The sequence below is a fragment of the Camelus bactrianus genome, chromosome 16 (genome assembly GCF_048773025.1).
Source record: "Camelus bactrianus isolate YW-2024 breed Bactrian camel chromosome 16, ASM4877302v1, whole genome shotgun sequence".
Taxonomy (NCBI): Eukaryota; Metazoa; Chordata; class Mammalia; order Artiodactyla; family Camelidae; genus Camelus; species Camelus bactrianus.
Window position 1 is genome coordinate 14,483,903 of NC_133554.1, and position 25,241 is coordinate 14,509,143.

General features: G+C 36.5%; 1 protein-coding gene across 9 annotated transcripts in view; it reads right to left on the reverse strand.

Moving 5' to 3' along the window:
* Nucleotides 1-25,241, reverse strand: part of RPS6KB1 (ribosomal protein S6 kinase B1) — a 36,433-nt gene that overhangs the window by 4,834 nt on the left and 6,358 nt on the right. For 3 of the 9 annotated variants that reach the window (XM_010951022.3, XM_010951024.3, XM_045513741.2), the window contains exons 2-13: nt 23,961-24,010; nt 22,827-22,947; nt 21,548-21,616; nt 10,145-10,292; nt 7,987-8,044; nt 6,438-6,538; nt 4,574-4,664; nt 4,281-4,371; nt 3,645-3,752; nt 3,279-3,341; nt 3,014-3,091; nt 383-490 (exon numbers count right to left, since the gene is read on the reverse strand). In XM_010951022.3, the coding sequence (XP_010949324.1) occupies nt 383-490; nt 3,014-3,091; nt 3,279-3,341; nt 3,645-3,752; nt 4,281-4,371; nt 4,574-4,664; nt 6,438-6,538; nt 7,987-8,044; nt 10,145-10,292; nt 21,548-21,616; nt 22,827-22,947; nt 23,961-24,010 (1,086 nt within the window). Of the gene's footprint in view, nt 1-382; nt 1,114-3,013; nt 3,092-3,278; nt 3,342-3,644; nt 3,753-4,276; nt 4,372-4,573; nt 4,665-6,409; nt 6,539-7,115; nt 7,357-7,417; nt 7,791-7,986; nt 8,045-10,144; nt 10,293-21,547; nt 21,617-22,826; nt 22,948-23,960; nt 24,011-25,241 lie in introns of those variants that run through there. The other 6 variants (XR_012499459.1, XM_074342697.1, XR_006723320.2 and 3 more) reach the window with 6 other exon arrangements.

The window sequence follows — 25,241 nt, forward strand, 5'->3', positions numbered from 1 at the left end:
CTCCCCTAGAGACTTACGTTAAAAGAAGCAAGTATCTGTAGCTCTTTCAGGAATAAAATAGTTACTGTGAGCTCTTCTATTGCCACGGCTGTGTGGCTTTCAGTTAAGGTGCTGAGCCAAATATTTTAAGTCAGTGGCCCATTCAAAAATGGAATCACATACTCTTGACTAATTGCTAAAATGGAATGTTGAATTTTAAGAATCAATTTTCTAACTCATCTATAAGTTAAAAGGAGGTAACTTGAAAAAATAGCACCTCAGGTTATCTACATGAATTGCAAAGCAAGCAAATTGTAATCTTCTCACTGAAAATGGTGTTTCTTTCTAGGGCCTGTCCTCATACTTAAATTTGCCACGGCTACATGGAAATTCTTTCACTTACCAGAAAGACCTGGTTGGCACTTTCACTGAGAGTTGAGTCATCTGGGCTGTCAACAGGTGTCTGACGTGTAAACTTTGAATCAAACTGACTCACATCCTCTTCAGATTGCTTTATAAGAAACAATGATTAGAAAATGATGAATAGACTATTTTACACATATCAATTAAATGCATTATGTGCATCAAAGAAAGCTCTAGATAAAGCTCTTTTCTCAGGGTTTGACTGCAATAAAATATCAGAATAGCCTTAGACACAGACCGAAGAAAAAATACAGGTGGGAAGTATCAAATGTCAAATTACATCATCAAATTTTAAACATATGTTAAAATAGATTTTAGTACACAGTTATTATTTCTATTAAAAGTCTATCAATCTTTCCCTCAGTATGCCTAGCCCACTGTCTAAATTCCCTTTTAGAGATAATTTGCTCAGTTGGCAAATTCGTATTAAACCTGAAAAACTACTGAAGCAGAGTTTAAACACAAAGCACATTTGTAAGATGGTCTAGTTAAAGCTGCTTCCTATAGCTTATTTCATTTCTTTAAATTTTTCAAGGAACAAAAATAATACTCTACTCTGTATGAGTATACTTTCTTGTGAAGGAATATTATCACCTAAATCTAACCACCAGATCTTTTTCTTTAATTTCTTCTCTCTGGTACATCATCTGGTACAGACTATGTGGTTGTGTCAAAAGAACTCAGGAACCAACATGAAGAAGCACCCAGTGTCTAAAGATGAGAAAAACTGAACGTCAATAAAAATAATTGCAATGGATTCAAACACAAATATGTTAAAAGGCATGAATTCATAATTACACTTTTATTTTAAAAAATCAATTTTGGAGGATGGTTGGGAACTAATTCATTACTTTGAAAACTGGGAAGGAAACATTTATCCTGCATTGCCTGTGTGAACTGCACCTCAGGTAACCAAACGACTGATGTAAAAGTATCTTTTTATAGAGGAATTCTACCTAATAAATGAATATTTGTATTAGAATAAGACAATTTTGCAAACCCTTGATGAAATCTTGGAACTAGGCTACAGATTCTCAACCTAAGCACTACTGACATTTTGGGTCTGATGATTCCTGTAAGGGGCTGTTCTGTACATTACAGGATGTTTGCAGCATCTCAGGCCTCTACCCCTAAGTACCAGTAGCGCCCCCTCTCTAAGTTCTGACGCTTGACTCTGACATTGCCAAGTCAACCCTGGCTGAGAACCACTGATACAGGCAATGATCAATGACCGCTAACATCATGAAAAGAAATACAAGTACACATATAGCATCAAAAGTTTAATCTGAATCAGAACAAGCATCTAAATCTAAACTATCAGTGTTCAGAAATATGAGGAGCAGATGAACACGGATAAGGACATCATGGGGTTAAAATCTGCAAAATAAAAATGTGAGGAACACTATGGGACAAGTGGTCCAGTTTCTTCAGTAAGTCCTCAAAGGAAGAACTGAGAGGGGATATCTGCAGATGGAGCGATCTAAGAGACGTAATAATCAATCTGTATAGATTTGACTGAATCTTTACTGAAACAAAACAAAAGCAAAGAAAAAGGAAACAACGGGGAAATGGTCAGCTTTTTAGTTGTGTTGACAGCATGATGATTACGTTTATGTTTAAACAAGATGACTTATTATTATTTTTTGAAGCTGGGCACCTGGTACATGAGGGTTAATTATCCTTACAGGTATGTATGTTGAAATTTTAAAGCAAGTCATCTTGTGCTCCAGGACCAAATCATCATCATCATTATCCCATTCCTTCTCCTCTACTGTCATCCCAAGAAATAGAAAAAGAAACAGTATTTTCTCAAATTCTGAGATGGGAGAAAGACAGGAACTAATACACTAACTCACTTACGCATAAACATATTGCTGTGGTTTGAATCGTGTCCCCCCAACATATATATGACGACGTTCTAACCCCCAGTACCTCAGAATGTGACCTTATTTGGAATGAGGGTCATTACAGATTTAATTAGTTAAGGTGAGGTCACCCCAGAATAGAGACGGAGCCTAATCCAATGTGACTAGTGTCCTAATAAAAAAAGGGAAATTTGGACACAGATCCACACACGAGGAGAATGCCACGTGAACATGAAGGCAGAGACAGGGCGATGTGCCTATAAGCCAAGGAATGCCGAAGACTGCCAGCAAAGGCAGGGGGAGAGGCATCAGTCTTCTCTCTCACAGCCCTCAGGGGGAACCAAGCTTGCCAACACCTTGATCCCAGACTTCTAGCCTCCAAAACTGTGACATAATGAATTTCTGTTGTTCAAGCCACCTAGTTTGACAACTTGTTATAGGAAAGTGAATTTAAAATAGGGTCAGTTAAGCAAAAAAAAAAACCCAACAAAAAAAAACACCAAAATCCCAACGACTTGGAGTATTTCAATATCCTAGGCAACCAACCTAAAAACAGTTTATATAGCCAGCCATCAATTGCTGCAGGCAGTAGTTCTTGAAAACACTGCACAGAATAAAGATTCTGAAGAAAAGAAGGATAGACCAAAGTTTTTTTAACTGTTAATATAATGTTTCTGGCTGCTCAGAGATTTTTATTCTAAAAAAGTACCAGGCCCCCCAAGTTATATGCTTTCATATACACATACCAACAGAGGTTTAAAGGGGGGCTCCACCTTCCGAGCCAGCAGTTCTTCCCAGTTAATGTGTCTGAAGAATGGATGAGCCTGAGGGGAAAAAGAAACAGGAAGAAAAGTCAAGGGGAACAGACTTCACCGGATTGACAGATTAACTGTCTGGTTAAAGCTACCAGTCAAAAATAAGCTACACTTATAAGCAACTACATAAAACTTTCACAAGTACATAAAATTAGCATTCTCTCCCCCTAAGACCACCAGACGTGCCAATCCCTACTTGAACTTCGCCAGCGTCCCCAGGACCAGCTCCAAGACGAGAAGCAGCATTTCTTTTCAGCAGCTTTAGGGAGGAAAAAAAATCACCGATGAACCTGACTTAGTCAGGTTGATTATTTATTGTTTTTAGAGAATTTGCTTATCTATTTTTCCTTGAGAACATATGATTTATTAATTACAACTAAATATTGTTTGGGAATTTAAAAAAAGGAAATAAATTTGTACTCTGCCTGCAAAAAAATTTCTGTAAGCTTTTTTTGTTCAACATCTGTATATGAGTCTATATTCAAAAATGGACATTCAGTTCTATCTATTTAAATCCTAATAGTTGAGGCTTATGGTTTGAGTGCTTATTTTAAAACCCTACCTTTTTAAGCAGATCTCTGGCTTCTTGTGTGAGGTAGGGAGGCAAATTGAGTTTACATTTGAGGATTTTGTCAATTGTTTTCTTTCTATTCTCCCCAGTGAACGGGGGCTAAGGGTAAAAAAGAGTGAGAAAAGTTAGCATATAAAACAATCAAATTTTAAATAAACAGAATTATCCACTTGCTGAACTAGTCAGTTATGCATAGAGATCAGAAATGTATGCTGTGATACGGGATGACTGCTAAAGACCTGTAGTTTTTAAACAGTGGCACAGAGGAAGCAGCAATGTCTTGAAGGAACAGGGTTTCCTCCATTAACTGGTATGATAATGGGTGAGCCGTGCGATTTTATGCTTTATGTTCTCCATCTATAAATAAGAGCAGTATCTGTTTTACCTCTATGTCACAGGACTGCCATGACATAGATCGTTTAAGTGAAAATATTTATAAAAGTACAGAGGCCATAATACTACTAGTAAAGCACTGGGAGTGTTAAATTTTTAAAAAATAACTTCATTGGTAACGTTTTCAAAAAGCATTTTGAAAGCATTTCAAAATAGGAAAGGTTTCTTGCTTTAGTGACTTAATAACTGCTCAGCACAGACCATAATACATGCAGCTTTTAACTGTGCACCTACTGCTCCAGTCAGCATGTCATACATTAATGCTCCCAAACTCCACCAATCCACAGCACGGTTGTGGCCACTTCTCATCAAGATTTCAGGGGCCCTACAATGAGAAAAATAATATGCCTAAAAATCCACTATCTGCAAAGCATCTGAAGTAAAAATTTAAACACAATACACAGAACCAAACGTTGCTACAGAAAATGTGGCACACTATTACTGAACCTGTTTAGCACACTATTATTACAGGCAACAGTTAGCTATTACCCCCACACCAGTAACATTTCTTTCAACATGCAGCTCACATGTATTCTATTGTTCCACAAAATGTGTGTGTGACTGTTCCATCATGAATAGATTCTTTGCATAGTCCAAAATCTGTTAGTTTCACATGACCTACAATGAGAGATTACAGGTGGTTATTCTGAGAATTCTAAGTATGTGCAAATGTTTGAACATATCATACAAGACAATCATCTAGCCTTCCACTTTACTTTTTCCACCTTTTTTTTTTTTTGAGATATCAAGAACTAGCAAGGTTCCATCCATAAACGGGATGCTAAATCTTTAAGGACAGGACATAATTACTTTGGCCAAGGATATAATCTATCTAGTCAAGGGGAAAAAAAAGATGAGAAAAAGGTGAAACAGCTTGTCTAAGCGCTGGCTTGACCTATATACCAAGAATCCTTTATCATCCTGAGAAAGTAAGTCCTGCGAAACCTTGAAGTATGGATTAAGTACACAGACCCTAAAGATAGTCTGCATGTTTTAAATAATGGTGTGACACTGTACTTCAAACATACAGCTTTTATCACCATGAACTGTGACTTGACAATTCTTAGAACAGTCTCAGACAGTCACTGCAACAACTTGGCTGCTTCTGTCCATGCAGTTCAGAAAAGGAAATGAAACTGCTACATGGCATGGAGCCGTTATCTCTGATCCAGACAGTGAACACCTCACCACCTTATATAAAGAATATTTCAGTTCAAGTTTAGCTTCACTGAACTGTGATGAGCTAGCCACTGGTTCAGCGACCCTGGGGGCCTACTATTCCACATTCCAAGAAAAGAAAAGGCATGAACTATTAACTCAAATGTAACTGTGTAAAGAAATACAACCATTATTTTCACAGAACCAAGCTTATGGATCAAAGAAGTTCGCTAGGCACTTTTCTATTCTATCCCTTGCCTTAGAATTCAGAATCAGAATCTAGGTTTGGGGCAAACTGGGAGGATGGGAGACATGTGGACAGAACTGGGAGGGAGGGAGATACATAGACACCCATGATATACTTGGTTAAGTACAGCATTTCTCCTTTAAAAAAAAAAAAAGGAAAGAAAAGAAACCCCATAATTTGACACATTTATTCTGGTGTCAGCTATCTAAAGACCATTTTCTGTTCAAGAATTTAAAACCATTAACTACCTCATGCATCATTTGGTAGACACCTAATAACCAGCAGTTGCCATCAGCCCCCAGATATCCTGGTGGGCTGGTTGCTCCTTTTGGATGTAAGTGAACACCCCAGATTACTCTCACATAAGTTGAACTGTCTGTAGCAGCGGGTAGTTGTAATCAAAGCTCACTTTGCTGTACCTATAGCTGTATGGAATATTAGTTGGTGTGATTTGTATGTTTGTTGTTACAAACAGCAAGAATAAACTGATGCCTACTAAACATTTTATTTCCAAGGCTACATCAGATATTTTGATTCAATTCTAGTCTTTTCCTTTTAAATCGTTTTAATAAAATTATCATTAAAAGTACTGCTTTCTAGTACTTACATATTATCATCATTAAAGAAAACTCTATTAGAGTTAAGATTCATGTTCCAGTTTAAGGAACCAACCAAAATTAGTGTTTGCACTGGCTTTTGGCTCACCACACTTTATGTAAGGATTTCAAAAGAATGAAAGCTATCAAGAGAAAGAGTTAAACTAGAAAAAGTAGTTGCGTGGCCAGTTATCCTCAATTCTCTTTAATCTCATCAACTTTAAGTACTTAAACATTTAAATCTCAGCAAGTATCACGATGCCATAAATTCGGAGGGAGGAATGTAAAACAACAGACACATCACTAGAGGGCTTTGAAAATGATCATGACCTGTGTGGGAGGATTTTAAGATGATTATTTACTATAGAACTGTTTACGATACATCTCCACCTTGGTGATTAAGCATGATATTCTCTGGCTTCAGGTCTCTGTAGATGATCCCCTTTTGATGTAAATGCCCCAAAGCCATGGAGATTTCTGCCAAGTAAAAGCTGCAAACAAAAGTGATTTAATAAAATTAAAAAGAGTAATCTACTCAAAGCAGTTCAGGTAGGGAACAAAATTCCTTGAAAGAAACAGACATGCACCAAAGACCAAATTAGTGGGGGGTGGGGGTGGGTATGGGGGAAAGAAATAGCACTGAATGCTGCCAAAAGGCATGAAGACATCTATGTTTCACTCATTTAGTGAAACTATAAAATGTTTTATTTCATCATTAGAGCATAATGCTAAAATTTCAAAGAATATGCCAAAGTCCAGAATATGCCAAACTGTCACTGGTTATGTTTTACTCTGTCTGTGTAGGAATTGGGCCAACAGTCATTCAGATCAAAGCACATTTCTCCCACCCACCCCCAATTTTAAAATCCCACAGGAAATAGGAACTTTGTTATTCTCAGAGATCAAGTCTTAGTTTCAAAAGATACCTTATAACCTGACCCTTAGAAGCCCATTCATCCCTTACTTAACAAAGCTGCATATTTATATACAGCTCAGGCCCACAGTAACTGCCCCCCTCTCGCCAGCCAGCCCACAACTATAAACTGTGTGACACTCAAATTTATCTACCTCAAAAGAATAAAGGGCTGAGTCAACCCTGTCTGGATTCGAAAAGCACAAGGCACTGCAATACTGGCTGCATAACAATGCTGCAATCCTGCAGATTACTCCAGGATGGAGAGGGTGTGTCCTAGAGGACTGAGGCACTTTCACAGCCAGCAGGACCACAAACACGGCTCAGAGAGCCTCCTCCAAAAAAGGGCACTTCATCCCTAAGGCTCTTAAATGCAGCTTCTGTGTTAGAAAAGGCCTGAAATTAAACAATGGAATGCAGTTTGGTAATTAAGGTAGAAAAAACATTTTAGTGTTTTCTATTCAATTAATGTGTAGGATAAACTGATTTATTGCTACCCATACTGTCATCTCACTAAAAGGGGTGTATATCTTTAATCTGAAGCATATGCCATCTTAAGAAATAGGAGGGTGGATCCCATCCTGGCCAGTGAATCAATCCACAGATGATGTGTGCAGCCTTATTACCTCCCTAAGGCTGCACCTTGGGAACTGGAAAGTCTACAAAAAAAGAGATAATATCTGACACTTTCCATTGCTCCACACATAAAGTTTCACTGGAAAACCACACTCACCCAGAGCCAAGGCAGGCAGCTGACCAATTCAAGGAAAGAAAGCCCCAGTGAGAACGGTTCTGTTAGGAACTGGTGTGAAGGGCATTCCACCCAAGGCCTGGGGGCAGAGGAATGATGTGACCTCTAATAACAGCCAAGTCCCAAAGGTGCTTCTCCCCCTAAGAGTCCTAAGTGACTGACTGGCTCCAGAACAATCTATTGAATCATCTGGCTGCCCACAGTAGGAACTGGACTTTGCTTTTAATTATATAAATTATTATCTGAATCCATGCAACCAGAAAAATTTCACTTACCAGGCTGTGTCTTCCATAAATATTCCCTCTCTTTCTAACTGCATAAATAATTCTCCTCCTGTAAAGAAAATAAAAGACATTAGAAACAAAACAATCTTTATTTCCAACCCATTTCTAATGAGAGGGTTTGTGCTTTTCTTTTGAGCATACTTAAAAGACATCAGCCCTTTAAAAATAAAAAAATAGATCCTAAAAATTATAGGTTTAAATCTAAGTCATCAGGATTCCATTTTTAGCAGTGTTTTTATTATGTGAAATATGTAAGTTTTGGATTTCTAGGTTTTATGTCTGTAAACTTCAAAATATTTACAGATAGATTCCAGACCTGAGGTTGAAAAAAAAAACCTTGATTAAAGCTTCTCTAACATTTCACCTGTAAGTAGAAAACTGCTAGTATATAATTAAACCATCCTTGCAAATTAGTAAATGCCCATATTCCATATTTTCAGAACTCGTAAACTGGATAAACCTGCCAGTGGCCATGTAAATAGCACGGCATAATTTGAGTATCAAAATAGACAATGATAATAAAGGATTATATTCCACTGAATAATCTTAGAATCCATGAGTCCACAATGATGTCAATCAATGAACAGATAAATAAATTACTTTTTTTAATGGGGGAGAAGGGAAAGCTCTTTGTTATAACAGGATATCAAATAATAAATGAAGGAGGCATGAAAGAATAAGAAAAATCACTTGGCAACCATCACAGTTAACTGTTTAAGGCAAGAATCAATGGATGCTAAAACTATGTGAAAGTTTGATGAGAGATGAGATATTTAAATAATTTCAAAGCATCACAAGATACTTACTAACTACAAAAGGAAATCTTCACCAGGGAAAAAACTGGCACACACCACCTCATACATATGATCAAAGTTAACATCAACAGTAATGGAACAAAGATATAAATATCATGTACCTCCTGCTCTGACAGAGAAGGACACAATGTCACTTCGATGGTCCTCCCAAAAATGTATAACCTGAATCTAATCCTGAGGAAACATTAGATAAGCCCAAACTGATGCATTCTACAAAGTAACTGGACTGTACTCTTCAAAATGTCAAGGTCATGAAAGACAAAGAAAGACTGAAGAACTGTCCCAGACTAAAGGAAACTAAGGAGAGAGATTACAGTATCAATGTTAATTTCCTATTTGATACAGTTATGTAAGATACTGTTGTTAACTTTAGAAAATATACACTGAAGTATTTAGGAGTAAAGGGGAATCATGTCTCAACACTATCTTGAATAGTTCCGAAAAAAATTATGTATATACACATATATATATATATATATACACACACACACGTGTGTATATACACACATATATACATATACAGAGAGGGAGAGAAAGAATGATGAAACAAAACAATTGGGGTAAAATGATAACACTCGGGTAATCTAGGTGAAGACTAAGCAGAAATTCTTTGTCCTGTTCTTGCAACTTTTTTATGGAAATCTAAAACTACATTAAAATAAAGTTACAAGAGAAAAATGGCAACAGACAGAAAAGTTACTGAATTCTACAGCTTTCTGTTCCATGTTACAAGCTATTGAGAAATCTGCTTTTCAGGAAACTGAAATGTGTTTGCTGGAAGTAGATACTTGTGACTGAGAAATGTTCTGGGGTGCCACAAATTCCCAGGCGGGAGGGAGCAGGCCCTGGAAAATGTGGATGAGTTCCAATGTAAACTGCAAAATATATCAGTAAGACTACATTGAACAGAACAACTCTCCTGTTTAAAGATATAATTCCAGAAATACTCAATATCTTAAAGAACACTCTAAGTAAGTTTTCTATTTCAGTTTAAAAGAATACTTTAGTAATTTACTTAAATTATGTTATCTTACCCAAGTGCAGTCAATTTGATGGCTGTTAATTAGGTGTTTGTTATTTTGTTAAGTGATTACAAAAGGATTAAGATACAATTTTACAGATGGGGGAAAAAGACTTAACCTTTACAATTTCCTTCACATTTGTCTGCAAAAAGAAACATGTGGTCAATCATCTGAACTCCTTGTATCAATGTATTTGTCAGTTTTAAGAACTATTTGATCACCTTGGGAAAAAAGCATTTTTCCACTGGAAAATAATGTTTTGACCCAGTTTCTGGAGCTAATGCAAAAAATTACACCAAACTGCGTACTGACCGCTGAGATACTCAAGGATGAGGTAGAGTTTTCCACCGGTCTGAAAGGCATAAATTAAATCCACAATGAAGGGATGCTTTACTTCCTCCAGAATATTCCGTTCTGCTTTTGTATGAGCTGTATCTTTAGCATTTCTTACTATCATTGCCTAAAGGAAAAGAGATGATCTATAAGAACAAAATAGTAGACATTTTTACTCTAGTAACGGGAAAATCTATTATCATAGTTTCCACTAGATACTGAGATGGGGTAATGGAAGACAGTTGCTTCTTATATACATCTGCACTGTTTGGATTTTTTTGCAGTGAACATGTAAATAAAAACCTAAATAATTTTTTAATGTAAACAGATCAAGTTTATTCATATATTCACTAACTGTTGAATGTCTACTATGTTCCAGGCTTTTAACAAGAAAGCAGAACTAGCAGAAGGAGTCTCCAGCCCACAGGAGCCCAAAGTCCCAGGGAAGAGAGATAAGTCACTGGAGGTAAGCACAAGGCGCTACGGGTGAACAGGGTAACAGCATCTGACCTAAGAAAGTCTTCTTAGAGGTGGTGATACCTAAGCTGTATCATAAAAAGTTATTAAGATGAAATGTGGAGGGTTAAAAAAAAGGCATTCCCAGTGCAAAAGAGGCTTGACAGGACAGGATGTGTCTAGAGAATCCGTAAGTTGCTCAGTATGGTTAGAAGTGGTTAGGCGATGAATTAGGCTGGAGATGTAGGTGGAGGCCAGGAAATGGAAGGCCTGGGCATCTAGGCAAAGGCAGCTGAATCTTATTTTAGAGGCCAAGGAGAAATATTAACGTAAGGAAAATGAATAACCCTTGGCTTTAAGTAAGACAGTTTTAGCAGCAGTGTGGACAGAATTTAGGGAAGAAATGAAACCAGTTAGGAGGCTAATAAATGAAACAAAAAGTAAAACCTTTAACTAAGAAAATGAAGATGCAGGGAGGGATAAAGGTGCATAATTAGCACTTGCTAACTTGATACGAGAAGAAATGATGATATCACGGCTTCTGTGTAAGTAATAGGATAGATAATGGTGTCATTCAATAATAGGAAATGGAAGCAAAGAAAAAAGTTTTGGGAAAATGGTACATTGTTTTGGACATGTGTCTCAGTTCTCTGACTAAGTTCTTGTACATCTCCAGTAAAATGAAAAAGCACACAAAGTTATTAGTTGCAATATTTGTAAAACTGAAACATTAGAAACAACCTAATTTCAAAATGTAGAACAAACAAGATTATACTGTATAGCACAGGGAAATATACACAAGATCTTGTGGTAGCTCACAGAGAAAAAAAATGTAACAATGAATGTAAGTATGTTCATGTATCACTGAAAAATTGTGCTCGACACTGGAATTTGACAGAACTTTGTAAAATGACTATAACTCAATAAAAAAATGTAGAAAAAAAAAAAAGAAAGAAAGAAAAGAAACAACCTAAATGCCCATGCAGAGGATACTGGCTGTAAAAAAAAAAAAAGGGTATAAAAACAATGAGGAATATCTCTATGAAAGCAAGGTACAGAAGAACATTATTTGGCACAGTAGTATACACAGCTACCTTTTGTGTAAGAAAGAGGAAGTAAGAATACATATAATATGTACCTGCTTATATCTGCAATAATGAACACAACAAAGATACGTCAAAAGCTCATGACAGCGGAAAGGCAGGAAAGGGAATGGGATGTCTGAGTAAAACCTCAATGGTTTTATCATTCCTTTTTTTTTCTTACCTAAATCAAGTATTAGTATTGTGATTATAAAATGGAGAGCTTAAATTCTGAACCACATTGATGTTTTATACAGTTCAAAAATAAAATTAAGTCAACAAGGATGGAGGAGAGAAATAAAATTGAACACAACTGAAATACATGAATTTAATTGACTATGACTTTGATAATTTTACCACAAACGAGAAAAAAGATATTTAAATAACTTTACACTGTATACTTTTAGTGACATTTATATAGGTGTAACAAGAATTGCAAAGAAATCTTAAACCATACTTAGTAGGTTTGTAACTATTAACAGTATTGGTATTATAATTCTGAAACTATTATGCATACATTGTACAAGTAAGCAAATGAGTAAATGTACTGATTTGTTACCAGGCTTTTCTCACTGTGGATAAACAGATACGTAAACATGGACTAAGGAAAGAAGAACCCTACAGAATTGGACTGAAATTAAGAACATTAGTATGAAGCCATGGTTAAAAACAAAACAAAACACTGAAAGAGCCAGAAACAATGATACTTTAGTAGCAAGGAGCACAGCATGGCCCAAATCTTGTTTTCTCTACTCAAAGAAACCAGGGTTCCATAGAGAAACAGATGGTTCTAGGTCAGAGTCAGAGAAAGTGCAAGGTAAACCTGGAGTACTCTATTGTACAGAAAGTAAGGAAGAACTCAGAAACTAACAGGGACATGGTAGAAGGACATGGAAGCCATCTTAATAGAGCTCTCTCTAGCAAAACTTGGGACAATTTGAGGAACAAAATTTGAATAATGTAAGAAATGGATTATGTATTGAAAAAAAGTCCATACTGTTTTTTAAAAATTACATTATAAAAGAAGTATGAAAAGCTCTTCTTTACAGAAGAATGACAACAGAAAAAAATGATAAAAACAGAAAAGTCTCCACTTTATAATCACCAGAGTATTATTTTATTTTGATAAAAAACAATGGATGATAAAACCAGTGGATGTACAAGATTATGAGGGCAGAATATTCACAGTCTCTAACTATCATGCCATAGATACTTATTCATTACACAGGGAATTAATCTGTACAACAAGAAATCTGGTGGACACCACCTCAAACCAGTGATCAAACTCAGTCTCACCAAAAATGGGGAGAGACTAACATTATGTGTCTCTTGAACACATGCATTGAGGACACAATACTCCTGCAAAAAGTATTTCACCTAAATTAAAAATTTAAGCATTTCCATGAGGAAACAATGAAACATATCCACATGAGGGACACTCTGCAAAACAACTGGCCTGAAGTCTTCAAAAAATGTCAATGTCATGAAAGACAAAAAAAGTAGGAAATAGCTCTAGAGTAAAGGAAACTAAAGAGACAGGACAACTCAGTGCAATGTGACTAAATCCTAGATATTAAAAACAAAACAAAATACCTATAAAGGATATTACTGACACAACTGGGGAAGTCTGAGTATGGATGTGTTAGAAAACAGTATAGTATATCAATGTTAAATTTCCCAAATGTGATTATCACATTGTGGTTATATATGAAAATGCCCTTATACTTAAGAGATACATACTAAAGAATTTAAGGGTGAAGTGCCATGTCTACAACTAACTTTCAAATTGTACAGCAAAAAAAATTAAAATTTTTGAATATACACACGTATAGAGAGAGAGGAGAGACAGAGGGAGGAAGGGGAAGACAAAGAAAATACAGCAAACAATTCACTGTACTATTCTTATAACTCTTTGGAAAGTGAAAAATGTCAAAGATGTGTTATTTTTTTAACTGCTCAGGTTTGAATTTTTTAAATAAGTAATTCTGAGAAAATCTGAGAAGAAAGGGACTGAGAGATAAGATGAAAAATTAGTAAAGGGGTATCACAGAAGTCAGGGGTACAAAGTTTCAAAATGCTGTGGTCAACAGCATCAATGCAACAGTGAGGTAAACTAAGGGTGAATTACGTAAATAAAGACCACTGGATTCAGCAATTAGGAAATCAGTGGTGACATAGGGGACAAGAGTTTCATTAAAATAGAGTCATTATTTCAAAATGTGAGTGAAAAAATAATAAAACATGACTTCTCAAGAAATTCAGCTATGAAAGGCAGAGACTGGAAGCTACGATAGACCTCCAGTGAAGGAAGGATCTGTTTTCTAAATATGGCAAAGATACGGATATATTTAAATAAAGAGAGTAGTCAGGATAGAGGATGGAAAAAGAGACAAAAGAGAAAAGACCCTGAACAGGCAGAAAGGGACGGGATTCAAATTATAAAGAGAGGGCTTAGCCTTGGAAAGAAGGAGGAACACATCTCCCACTAAGACTGAAGAGAAGGAAGTAAAGACAGGTGAAAATGCAGAGCAGTATGGTATTGAGGGTAGGGATTAGAACAGGAAGTCAAGGAGAATCATATCTGACAGCCTTGAATAAGAAGAGAGGTGGTCTGCTAAAAAGAGTAGAGGGACTGACAGTAAAGGCTCTCACAGTTTTAAAGAACGGAAGGAGTTGTCTAGGGACTTGCAGAAAAATGGCTGGTGAGTACCGAGGGTCCACATGAATTGAGAACGATGAATTTGTCCCAGCAGCAATCTAAAAGTTTATGTGATTTCTGTTAGTGATGTTCAGTAGCTGATATACAGGAATAAAGGAGCATTAACAACCAAAATGATTAAGAGTACAACTATCCTAAACATAAGATCAATGGGGATAGCAGGTGACTGAAGTGGCAGATTGTGTTGATTAGGCTAGATTAGGAATAAACTAAAATAAGAAAGGGGCTAAGAACTTGAAGAAAAAACACAGAAGTCAAAGGACTGAATGGCTTAGAGCCAAAGACCAGGGAGTAAAGAAGCTGAGAAAGTTATTGTTCTATTATAGTCCAATGTTTCAGAGGTGGAGGACACAGCTATGGGCATTGGTGAAGTGGAATGGGGGCGAGAGCTGACGGAGTTGAGATCAACAAGGAATTACAAGGCTAGGTCACTGATTACTATTTACTACAAGGACTGTGAAGACACCCAGGACTATAAGACTTGGCAGTGGGAGAAGTAAAGACCGATCCAAGATGAGGAAGTGGCATTGGCTTAAAATTCAAAGTAGAAAGGGTTTTGACCACAGAGGAAAAGGGAAATTGTAAGGATAAGCTTATCAGTTCTTCCCTTGAATCACACAGCAGGCAGAGTGAGAGGCAGAGACTACATCTGACTCAAATGATAAATCCTAGCACAACGCCTGGCACAATGCAGGATCTCTGCTGGGTCAATAAAAGGAAGAATGAAAGTATGACCAACTGTGAGCCGCAAGCCTTCAGCCAGAAGTTCTAAAATTTACAGTGCGGGCTCAAGCAGAGCCATGGGCAACAGTATTTTGCTTCCAGAGTATATTTTGCTGTGACTGGTATGGTAGAGAGAGTTGCTGGAAAGTCTTTTCCTCAACATCCTATCATGAACAAGTACCCAAATGGGACCGTTCCCATGATAAGTAAACATCCCAGGAGAACTGAGAAATCCAGGCAGATCGTCCAGATGTAAGCAACTCATGCATGATAAGGGGACATCTGCTTTACTCTGGTTTTATCTTCAAGGCAGTAAAGAGGTATATTTTTACCACATACTCAGATCAAGAGGGCTGGTATGCTCGCTGTGCTTCCAGGAAAATGAAATCAGAAGGAAGAAACTCACAGGGAGTATTCAGTCATCTTACCTAGGAATGTAGGAATTAAAACCTTGGACCCAACCTTAGCAACCTTTTCATTCTCATTATTTTTGCTGTGAGCTCATTTTCAGGGACAGCAAGGAAAGAACAAGGCAGTATCTGATTCTCTAGCCAGGCTCGAGGAAAGAAAAACCCTGACAGTGGAAAGAAATGGTAACTAAGCAAAAGGAGGGGCAAGCAAATTAGCTCTTAGATGCTTGGGCCCAAAAAGGAGGCCTGACATTTAGCAGTAATTAAGGCTATGGCTTTCTCTACACCACGCCCACTCACTGCAAGTAGGAAAAAAACCCAACACCCTATTCTTTCTATTAAAGATACCTGTGCCAGAAACATGCTTCACTCAAGACTTAATGATGACTAATTTGGGTCAGCCCTGATTATTAGGCACGTATAAGCAATGTATCAAAAGGAATGGATTATTCTAAGCATCCTCACCAGTACTTCTTTCAACATTTCTAGAACAAGCATTATTATACTGTCTCTAATTTTAGGCCTAACATATTTTACAGATTAAAAAAACCACGAATCTCAAATGATTCCAGTGGGAAGGCCACATAGCAGATTAATTCGGGCTTACTGATGCAGAAATTGAAGTTGACAATATCTAAATTGCTTCTTTAAGACAAACACCAATAAAATTGTGGTCATAGTATCTGTTCCTTGGCTTTTAAATTAAGAAGTCATTTATACCACTTAAGCAAAAATAAGGAATGAGATAAGGACCAAAATATTACCATCCGTATAATTTTTTTTAAATGTCACTTAGGTTATCTTTTAGTAAAGTTTTCTACTAAGATTTGTTTAAGACAGTGTGATCTTTTCAGAAATCAACCCCAAACAAAAAGAACAAGAAGCCAAACACACATAATCCATCTCCAATAAAACTAGGAAACATATGTAACCCACACCTCAAAAAGTGAAGACAGAATGGAGATAAAGCCATGGTGCATGACTTAGTAGACCGGGGTGTGATCAAAACTAAATGCCTGCAAAGAGGAAAAACTCAAAAGAAACGGAGTTCCAGTCAAGATGGTGGAGCGGTAGGACCACGAGCTTGCCTCTCCTCGCGACTACAATGAAACCACAACTGAATGCTGAACAACCATCAAAAAAAGACTGGAACCTAGCAGAAAGATCTTCTGCAACTGGAAATATGAAGAGGGAACCACAGCACGATGGTAGGAGGGGCGTACCTGCGATATAATTGGGCCCCATACTCCCTGGGTGGGCGACCCACAAGCTGAAGTGGCAAAGGCCCTCTCACAGGACTGAGAGCTCTAAGCGCTACGTCAGGCTTCCCAGCTTAGGTCCTGGCATTGGGAAGAGAAGGAGACCCCAGGACATCTGGTTTTGATGGCCTACATGAGCTTTCCTGGAGGCTGACATCTTGATTGGATCATTAGCACCAAGACCTAGCCCCACCCAACAGCCTGTAGGGAAGCCTCAGGCCAAACAACATACAGGGTGGGAACACAGCCATACCCATCAGCAGACTTCCTAAGCCACAAAGGCCTCTAGACACAGCCTTACCCACCAGAGGTCCAAGACCAAGCTTCACCCAGCAGTGGGCAGGCACTGGCTCCTCCTGCCAGGAAACCTGCACAAGCCTCTAGTACAGCCTCATCCACCAGGGGCAGATACCAGAAATAAGAAAACAATAATCCCAAAGCCTGTGGAAGGAATCCACAAACACATAGAAAGACAGACGATATGTGGCAGTAAAGGAATATCTCCCAGGCCAAGGCACAAGACAAAATCCCAGAAGAAGAAATAAGTAATGAGGAGATAGGCAATTTATCCAAGAAAGAGTTTATAAAGTAATGATGGCGAAGATGTTCAGAGAACTCAACAGGAGTATAGACACACAGAGTGAAGTTTTTAGCAAAGAGCTGGAAAATATAAAGAATACCCAGAGTTGAAGAATAAAATCACTGAAATGAACAATACACTGGAAGGAACCAAGAATAGACTAAATGAGGCAGAAGAACAGATCAGTGAGCTAAAAGACAGATTAGTGGAAATCACTACTTCAGAACAGAAAAAAGAAAAAAGAATAAAAAGGAATGAGGATAGTTTAAGAGAACTCTGGGACAACATGAAGCACTCTAATATTCACATTATAGGGGTCCCAGAAAGAGAAGAGAGAGAGAAAGGACCTGAGAAAATTTTTGGAGAGATAATAACCAAAAACTTCCCTAACTTGGGAAAGGGAACAGTCACCCAAGTCCTGGAAGCGCAGAGAGTAAGTACCACAGAATCAACCCAAGGAGGAACACACCAAGGCACATAGTCATCAAATTGACAACAATTAAGGATAAGAAGAAAATATTAAAATTAACAGGAGAAAAGCAATGAGTAATATACAAGGGGACTCCCATAGGGTTATCAGCTGATTTTTCAGCAGAAGCTCTACAGGCCAGAGGGAGTGGCACGATATATTTAAAGTGATGCAAAGGGGAAACTTACAACTGAGAATACTCTATCCAGCAAGGCTCTCATTCAGACTTGATGGAGAAATCAAAAGCTTCACAGATAAAAGCTAAAAGATTTCAGCACCACCAAACCAGCTTTACAACAAATGTTAAAGGACCTTCTCTAGTCATCAAACCGTAAGAAAAGAGAACAAAAAGAAGCAAGAGGGGGAAAAAAAAAAAGAGAGAGACCTACAAAAGATTGCTTTGGCTGTTCGGGGTCTTTTGTGGTTCCTTATAAATTTTGGAATTGTTTGTTCTAGTTCTGTGAGGAATGTCGTGAATATTTTGATGGGGGTTGCCTGGATCTGTGGATTGCTTTGGGTAGTGAGGCCATTTTGATAATTTTGATTCTTCCAGTTCAAGAGCACAAGAAATCTTTCAATTTCTTTGTGTCATTTTGGTTTTCAGAGTATAGGTAACCACCTTGGTTAAGTTTATTTCTAGGTGTTTTGTTGTTTCTGATGTAATGGAAATGTCTCTGCCAGTTATAAAATTCTGGTTTTTGAAGTGGGAAAAAAAAAAAAAGGTGAATGAAGGGCTGCAAATGGCAAAATAGCCTTCTTTTTTCTGGGTGAGTTGTATTCCATTCTAGTATATACATATATGCATCCCCAATATCTATTCAACTATTGATGTGCACTTAGGATGCTTCCATATCTTGGCAATTATAAATAATGTTGCTGTTAATAGCAGGGTGTATGCATCTTTCTGGGTTAATTCTTATTTTGTGGTTGGCTTTATTCCTTTGATAACTATGTAAGTTTAAAAAGCTAAAGCTCTAAACATTCTTAGAAATAGTGAACAGTACTTATATGTAAATTAAAAAATATATACGCAGTAAAAAAAAATGATCCATTAAGCCACAAAAGACATAGAAGAAACTTAAAAAGACATATTACTAAATGAAAGAAACCAGTCTGAAAAGGCTACAAACTGTATAATTCCAACCAAATGACATTCTGGAAAAGGCACAGCTACAGAAACAATAAAAAGATTGTCGTTTCCAGGGGTTTGGGGAGAGGGAGGAAGGGAGGAATGAATAGATGGAGCACAAGGGATTTTTAGGGCAATGAAATTACTCTGTGTGATACTATAGTGGTGGCTACATGTCATTATATGCTCATCAAAACCCACAGAATGTACATCAAGAGTAAACCCTAATGTAAACTACGGACTTTGGTTGATAATAATGTGCCCATGTTGGTTCATCAATTGTACCAAATATGCCACACTGATGAGGGATGTTGAGGGTAAGGGAGTACATATGTGTGGGTGGGGAGGGCTATGTAGGAACTCTCTATTTTCTGCTCAATTCTGCTGTAAACCTGAAATTGCTCAAAAAAAATAAAGTCTATTAAAAAAGAAACTCAAAAGAAACTGAATCCACGTATAGAACCATAGCAAGGTTCAAAAATCACATAAGCAAAAATAACAAGAAAAAAAGGAAAAAAAAAATAGAGCCATTAGGGACTGCAAAAGGCAGAAGGCAGAGCACTAAAAACTGAGAGATGATCTGAAAGTCTCTATAAGGAACAAACAGACCAACAAGATTCCCATCCCCACACTAACCAGCCAAGGAACTACTGCTTGGAGAGATGTACTTCTTAGAAAAGGAAAAAAAAAAAAAAAAAAAAAAAAAAGGTGACGGATCAGATACAGAGGAGAGTGTTAAAGTAAAAACTTGACTTCAGTGAAAATCTGCATGTTGAAAGGTGAGCTCTCCATCGCCTCCTGGTCATCAGCTCCAGAATGCTTTTTCTAGGCAAAAGTATAGAGGATCTTTCTCAGCAGCAACTGATCCATACCAGAAAAAAGACCTTCAGATACTGGAAGTTTTCAGTCAATTGCCAGCTAACCACATGAATGCACTACAGAGAAGTGTACACACACAGAGCCTCTGTTCAGATTTTCAGAGTCCCACTCTTAAATATGAACAATCAATGAAGGATACCAGACATCTAAAGAAAGCCTTTGACATGGCAGAAAGGACTAAATCAGTCAAAGAAAACAGGAACTTAGAAGAGACATATGCATGGAACAAAAGAACATTTCAAAGAATAATTAAAACCCTCAGAGGAATAAAAGAAGATACTGTACTCACAAAGTAAGTCACTATAAAAAGAAAAAACAGAGCTTTGGGAACACAAATGATAGTATTAACAAAATCAGTAAAATGATTAGAAAATAAATTTCTAGAAAAAAATCTCAGAAAGTAAACAAAATGACAAAGAAATGAAAGAACAGAAAAGGTAAGAAAAACAGACGATCAGTCTGGTAGGTCCAACATCCAACTAAATGCAATTCCAAGAAAAGAAAATAACAGCGGGGAAATTATCAAAAAGATCACTTATGAAAATTTCCTAGAGTGAAAAGACTAAAACTTTTAAGATTGAAAGAGTTAAAAATAAATAAAATAATAAGAATCAAAGAAAGACATATCACTGTAAAAAGCATCTAAAATAAAATCTTAGGAAGGAGGGTATATGGCTCAGTGGTAAAGTGTATGCCTAGTATTCATGAGGTCCTAGGTGCAATCCCCAGTACCTCCATTAAATAAATAAATAAACCTAATTAACCACCCCTAAAATTTTTTTGAAATCTTAAATATCTTAAAGAAAAATAAATCTATAAAAGATTCTGAATCAGAATAGCAAGGGAATTCTCAATAGAAACATTCAAAGGTAGACAAAAATGGAGCAAAATCCTGTGTGGAAATGAGTTTCAATTTCAAAACTGCACCCAAACAATCAAACAAGTATAAGGATATAAAAAGGAAATTTTCAAATATGCAATGTTTCCAAAAAATTTACTTCATTCATAGTTCCTCAGAATCCATTAGTAAAAGGTTACCAGAATAAGGGAACAAGGACACAAACTAAGAAGAAAGATATGGGACCCAGGAAACAAAGGCTCTAACACTGAAGGAACCAAGAGGATTCCAAGGATTATGGTAAAGGGAACGGCCCGTAATAAGAACTATCAGTACAGGTGAGGACAGGAGGTTCCGATGGGATGTCTCTAGGAAAATAAATGGAATAATAGATTACCTAGTAACTGTGAGCATTGAAAACTGGGCCTGAAAGGTGTTTTACAGAATTGATGGAAGGTATAAAAAGATAACAGTAGATTGAAAGAAAATGAAGCAAGATGAGGATGGGAAGAAGCAAGAAAGGAGTAAAAAAGAATAAAACAGAAGTCAATACATAATTCTAAAACTGCTGAATTAAGTGACAGCAGAATACACTTATTGCTTAGAAATACAGAGACCAGAACAAAGAGCTAAAAGAGTTACCTCAGAGGAGAATTCAAAGAGCTCTCCTCCCAACCCTCACCAATCAGAAATAAAACAGGAATAACAACAATGAAACACATCCCACATTCCAAGAGGACTTATAATTGTGTTAGAAATATGTATTTTTTGACTGCGAATTTTAGACCAAAATGTGGATTTGATAGCAATTACGAATATAATGGGCGGAGGGAATCACCTTTTTAAGCACCTTCATGGCAAATATTTTCCCGGTATTTGCTCCTGTTACTTTTCGTACTTGAAAAACCTGGATGAAAAATAAAAGTGTTCGTGTGTTATTAAAAGCTAAACCGTGCTAGTCACACTCCCTTAATTCCTATTTGTAAGAAACAAATGATACAGCAGTTTATATTCTTAAAAAAACTAGTGCCATGAAGGACTGGGTACAAAAACGATGGGCTAAAAAAGCAGACTATATTAAATATTAGCAGTGAAAAGAGTTATACGACATGAGACTTTCCTGTTGATCTGCTGACATCTAGTGGCAAAGCTGGGCAATGACCATCTAATAGTGAGTACTCTTACTTTACACATAAAAACCAAGTTGGCACAGAAAAACCTATCATCAGGGTTCCCAGACACATAATATCAAACTTAAAAATTATAATATATTTCATAAATTTCTTCCAGGGATGCCTCACATAAAACTATTTAATAATACCTGACAGGAACTGCCTGTTCTTTAAAATGGCTAGCTATAATACATTTTCATGCAACAGATAAAATACCTGACACAGTGCATGTTACACATTCAAGATGGCTAGAACATACTAGAATGTGTCCTTAAGCCTAAGAATAAACTATAAACGGCATGTCCTGCAAAAATTAACACTACACAATAGCATAAGTCATTCTCAAACTTAATCCCAACTACTAAAATGTTATCCAAATTCTGTCTTTTGATGGAGAACAGAGAGGTATAAATTTTCTTGGGCAGAACACGCAAAGGTGAGGTCTTAAATTAGCCTCAGGCAAAACTATGAAACTAATAAGTTCTCTTCATTTTTCTTCTCCCCTCATATTCTTCAGCTTCCTAACTCCAGACACTGCAGGTCAAAGAAAACCAATTTAGATTAAGGTCTCAGTAACAGATAACAATTTAATGTGCCATGTCTCTTGAAAGTAAGGAGTGGTTTGTTTTTTAAGAGGATACGTATAGCATGTACCACTTAACCAAAGGAAGAAATGAATCCTCTAGTAACAGATTTTGCCTGGCACAGATGCTTATGTATTTATTCAACAAATATTCACTGAGTGCCTATAGTGTGCCAGGCTTTAATGTGAATGGTGGTAGGAAGAGGAAAACTTCTGCACATCACTCAGATAATACCAGGTAAGTGATCATATCCTTTGCAGATGGCTAGCAAACAAAGGTTCAAGAGGACTGCTGGAACCAGGGTATAAAAATTAATCTCTCTGAGACAGACAACAGCTCTCGTTTCAAAAATACTTCCTACCTTTCCATAGCCCCCTTTACCAAGTACCCGAAGTAGCTCAAAACATTCTGGTCTGATTTTTTCTGGCCCTCTGTTCACACTAGTTTCTGAGATTTCAAATTTCTCACAATGTTCCATGCCACTGGGGAGAAAAGCAAAACCAAAAGTAAATTTGCAAAAAGTTAAATTACCTTCAGCATGTCGTTACAAAGAGAATTATAATCCAATGAAGTAAAAGGGAAAAAGTACACAACAGCAAATTTAGTGTGTGCTGTTAGTAAACTAATGATTCAATAACATGATAGGTCACAATTAGGGTGTCTTGATAACTGTTTGCTTATCTGCTTATTTATAGAATGTGCTATTGATTACCTATTTTCATAAACATCCAGCACCCCCAAGCTAAGATAAATTAGAACAAGTTTATTAGAACAAGTTTACTCCCAACGAAGGAAAAAAAGACTTCTACTTATTCCAATTTAGTTCATTCAAAATGTCTGTGAGATTAGGTATTATCCAACCTCATTTGGCAGCTTCAGCAGAAAATCGGAGTGCTTTCTGAAAGTACCCAATTAGTTCAAGTTTTTATGCTACAAAAATTCTACCTAATAAATTGTATCCATGCATCTTTCCGTATCTGTTGAATTTAAAGGCTCCAAAAAGGGTGGCAATTTTGTCTGCCTCTTAAATGCTTTCTATATGAGTGATGATCTCAGCCTTCCCACCACCCAAAGCTTTTTACTTGATGCTGGTATAGAGAGTAGACTAATCACCACACTCATCTGATGGAGCTTGCCTAAAATGACACAAGACTGTACAAATCTGTTTGTATTACAAAGCAAAACAAGAAGCATTTGATTTTGGAGGCATTTCTAAAATTTTTATTTTTCAGTAAGAAAAGGTGGTTCTCTAAGAAATTCCTAACCCAAACTGATATTCAGTATACTCTGAATTTGAATGAGTATCTTTTTTTCAAAATCCATACATGATCTCAAAACCCCAAATATGTTATTACATTGGTGCCAAACTTAATAAACCAAGTCTATATATGACTAGATGTTTAATAACAGGTTATTAAAATCACACAAGAAGTGGAGCTGATATAACCTACTTATAAGAAAGACAGCACAATGAAGTCTTTTCATGTAAACTTACAGTTCATATGGTCCAACTCCCCCATGGTCCATGCTCTCATTTAACTGACCCTGAAAAATATGTTAAAGGTTTAAAAATAAATAATCTCATAAATAAGAAATAAAAAATGTTAATGCTTCACTCCATTACTGAAGGAGAATGAATCAAATAAACCAGCTCAAAAATTCTCTATTCTTTAATAACAGGCAAATGTGGTGATGAATGAAATAAGGTATACAAACAATACTATGGGGATTTCACTTTTAATTTATTTGACAACTAAGCTACAGATGCTACTCATCAAAGATCTACAAACAAAACCAGGTGATTTTTCCTTCAAAAATTACATTTATTCAAAAATGTATTTTGAAATGTATTTTGTATATTATGAAACTAAAGGCACTACATTCTAAGTATGAGTTAATCAAATGATTTACACAAAGTGCTATTCTGACATGTTTTTGATACGTAAGACTAACACACTGCTATAAACCTTATGTAATTACAACTAACTAAGCCTAAGGTAACCATAACCAGTCCAAGATATTGTGGTGTATAATGTGGCTGACCAAAGTAAAACAATTAAACAACTCTTTCAAATTTTGAGGAGTCATGCTGGCCGAACGTTTATTCTGACCATACTATAAATGAGTGCAAAACTTGATTAAGATTCTGTATACTAGCAATAATAATTCAAAAATGAAATTAAGATAATTCCATTCATAACAGCACCAATAAGAATTAAATACTTAGAAAAAATTTTAACAAAAGAATTACAAGACTTTTGCACTCCAATGTTCACAGCAGCACTATTTACAATAGCCAAAACATGGAGGCAACCTAAAAGTCCATCAACAGGTGACTGGATAAAGAAGTTGTGGTATGTATCTATATACAAGAGAATATTACTCAGCCATTAAAAAAAAAAGAATGAAATAATGCCATTTGCAGGAACATGGATGGACCTAGAGATTACCATATTAAGCAAAGTTAAGTCAGACAGAGAAAGACAAATATCATATGATATCACTTATATGTGGTCCAAAAAAAATTTTTTTAATAATACAAATGAACCAGAATAGACTCACAGACACAGAAAACAAACCATGGTTACCAAAGTGGAAAGGGACTAGGGGAAGGGATAAATTAGGAGTCTGGGATTAACATATACACACTACTATATATAAAACAGATAAACAACAAGGACCTACTGTATAGCACAGGGAACTATATTCAATATCTTGTAATAACCTATAATGGAAAAGAATCTGAAAAAGAATATACATATATGTGTATATGTAT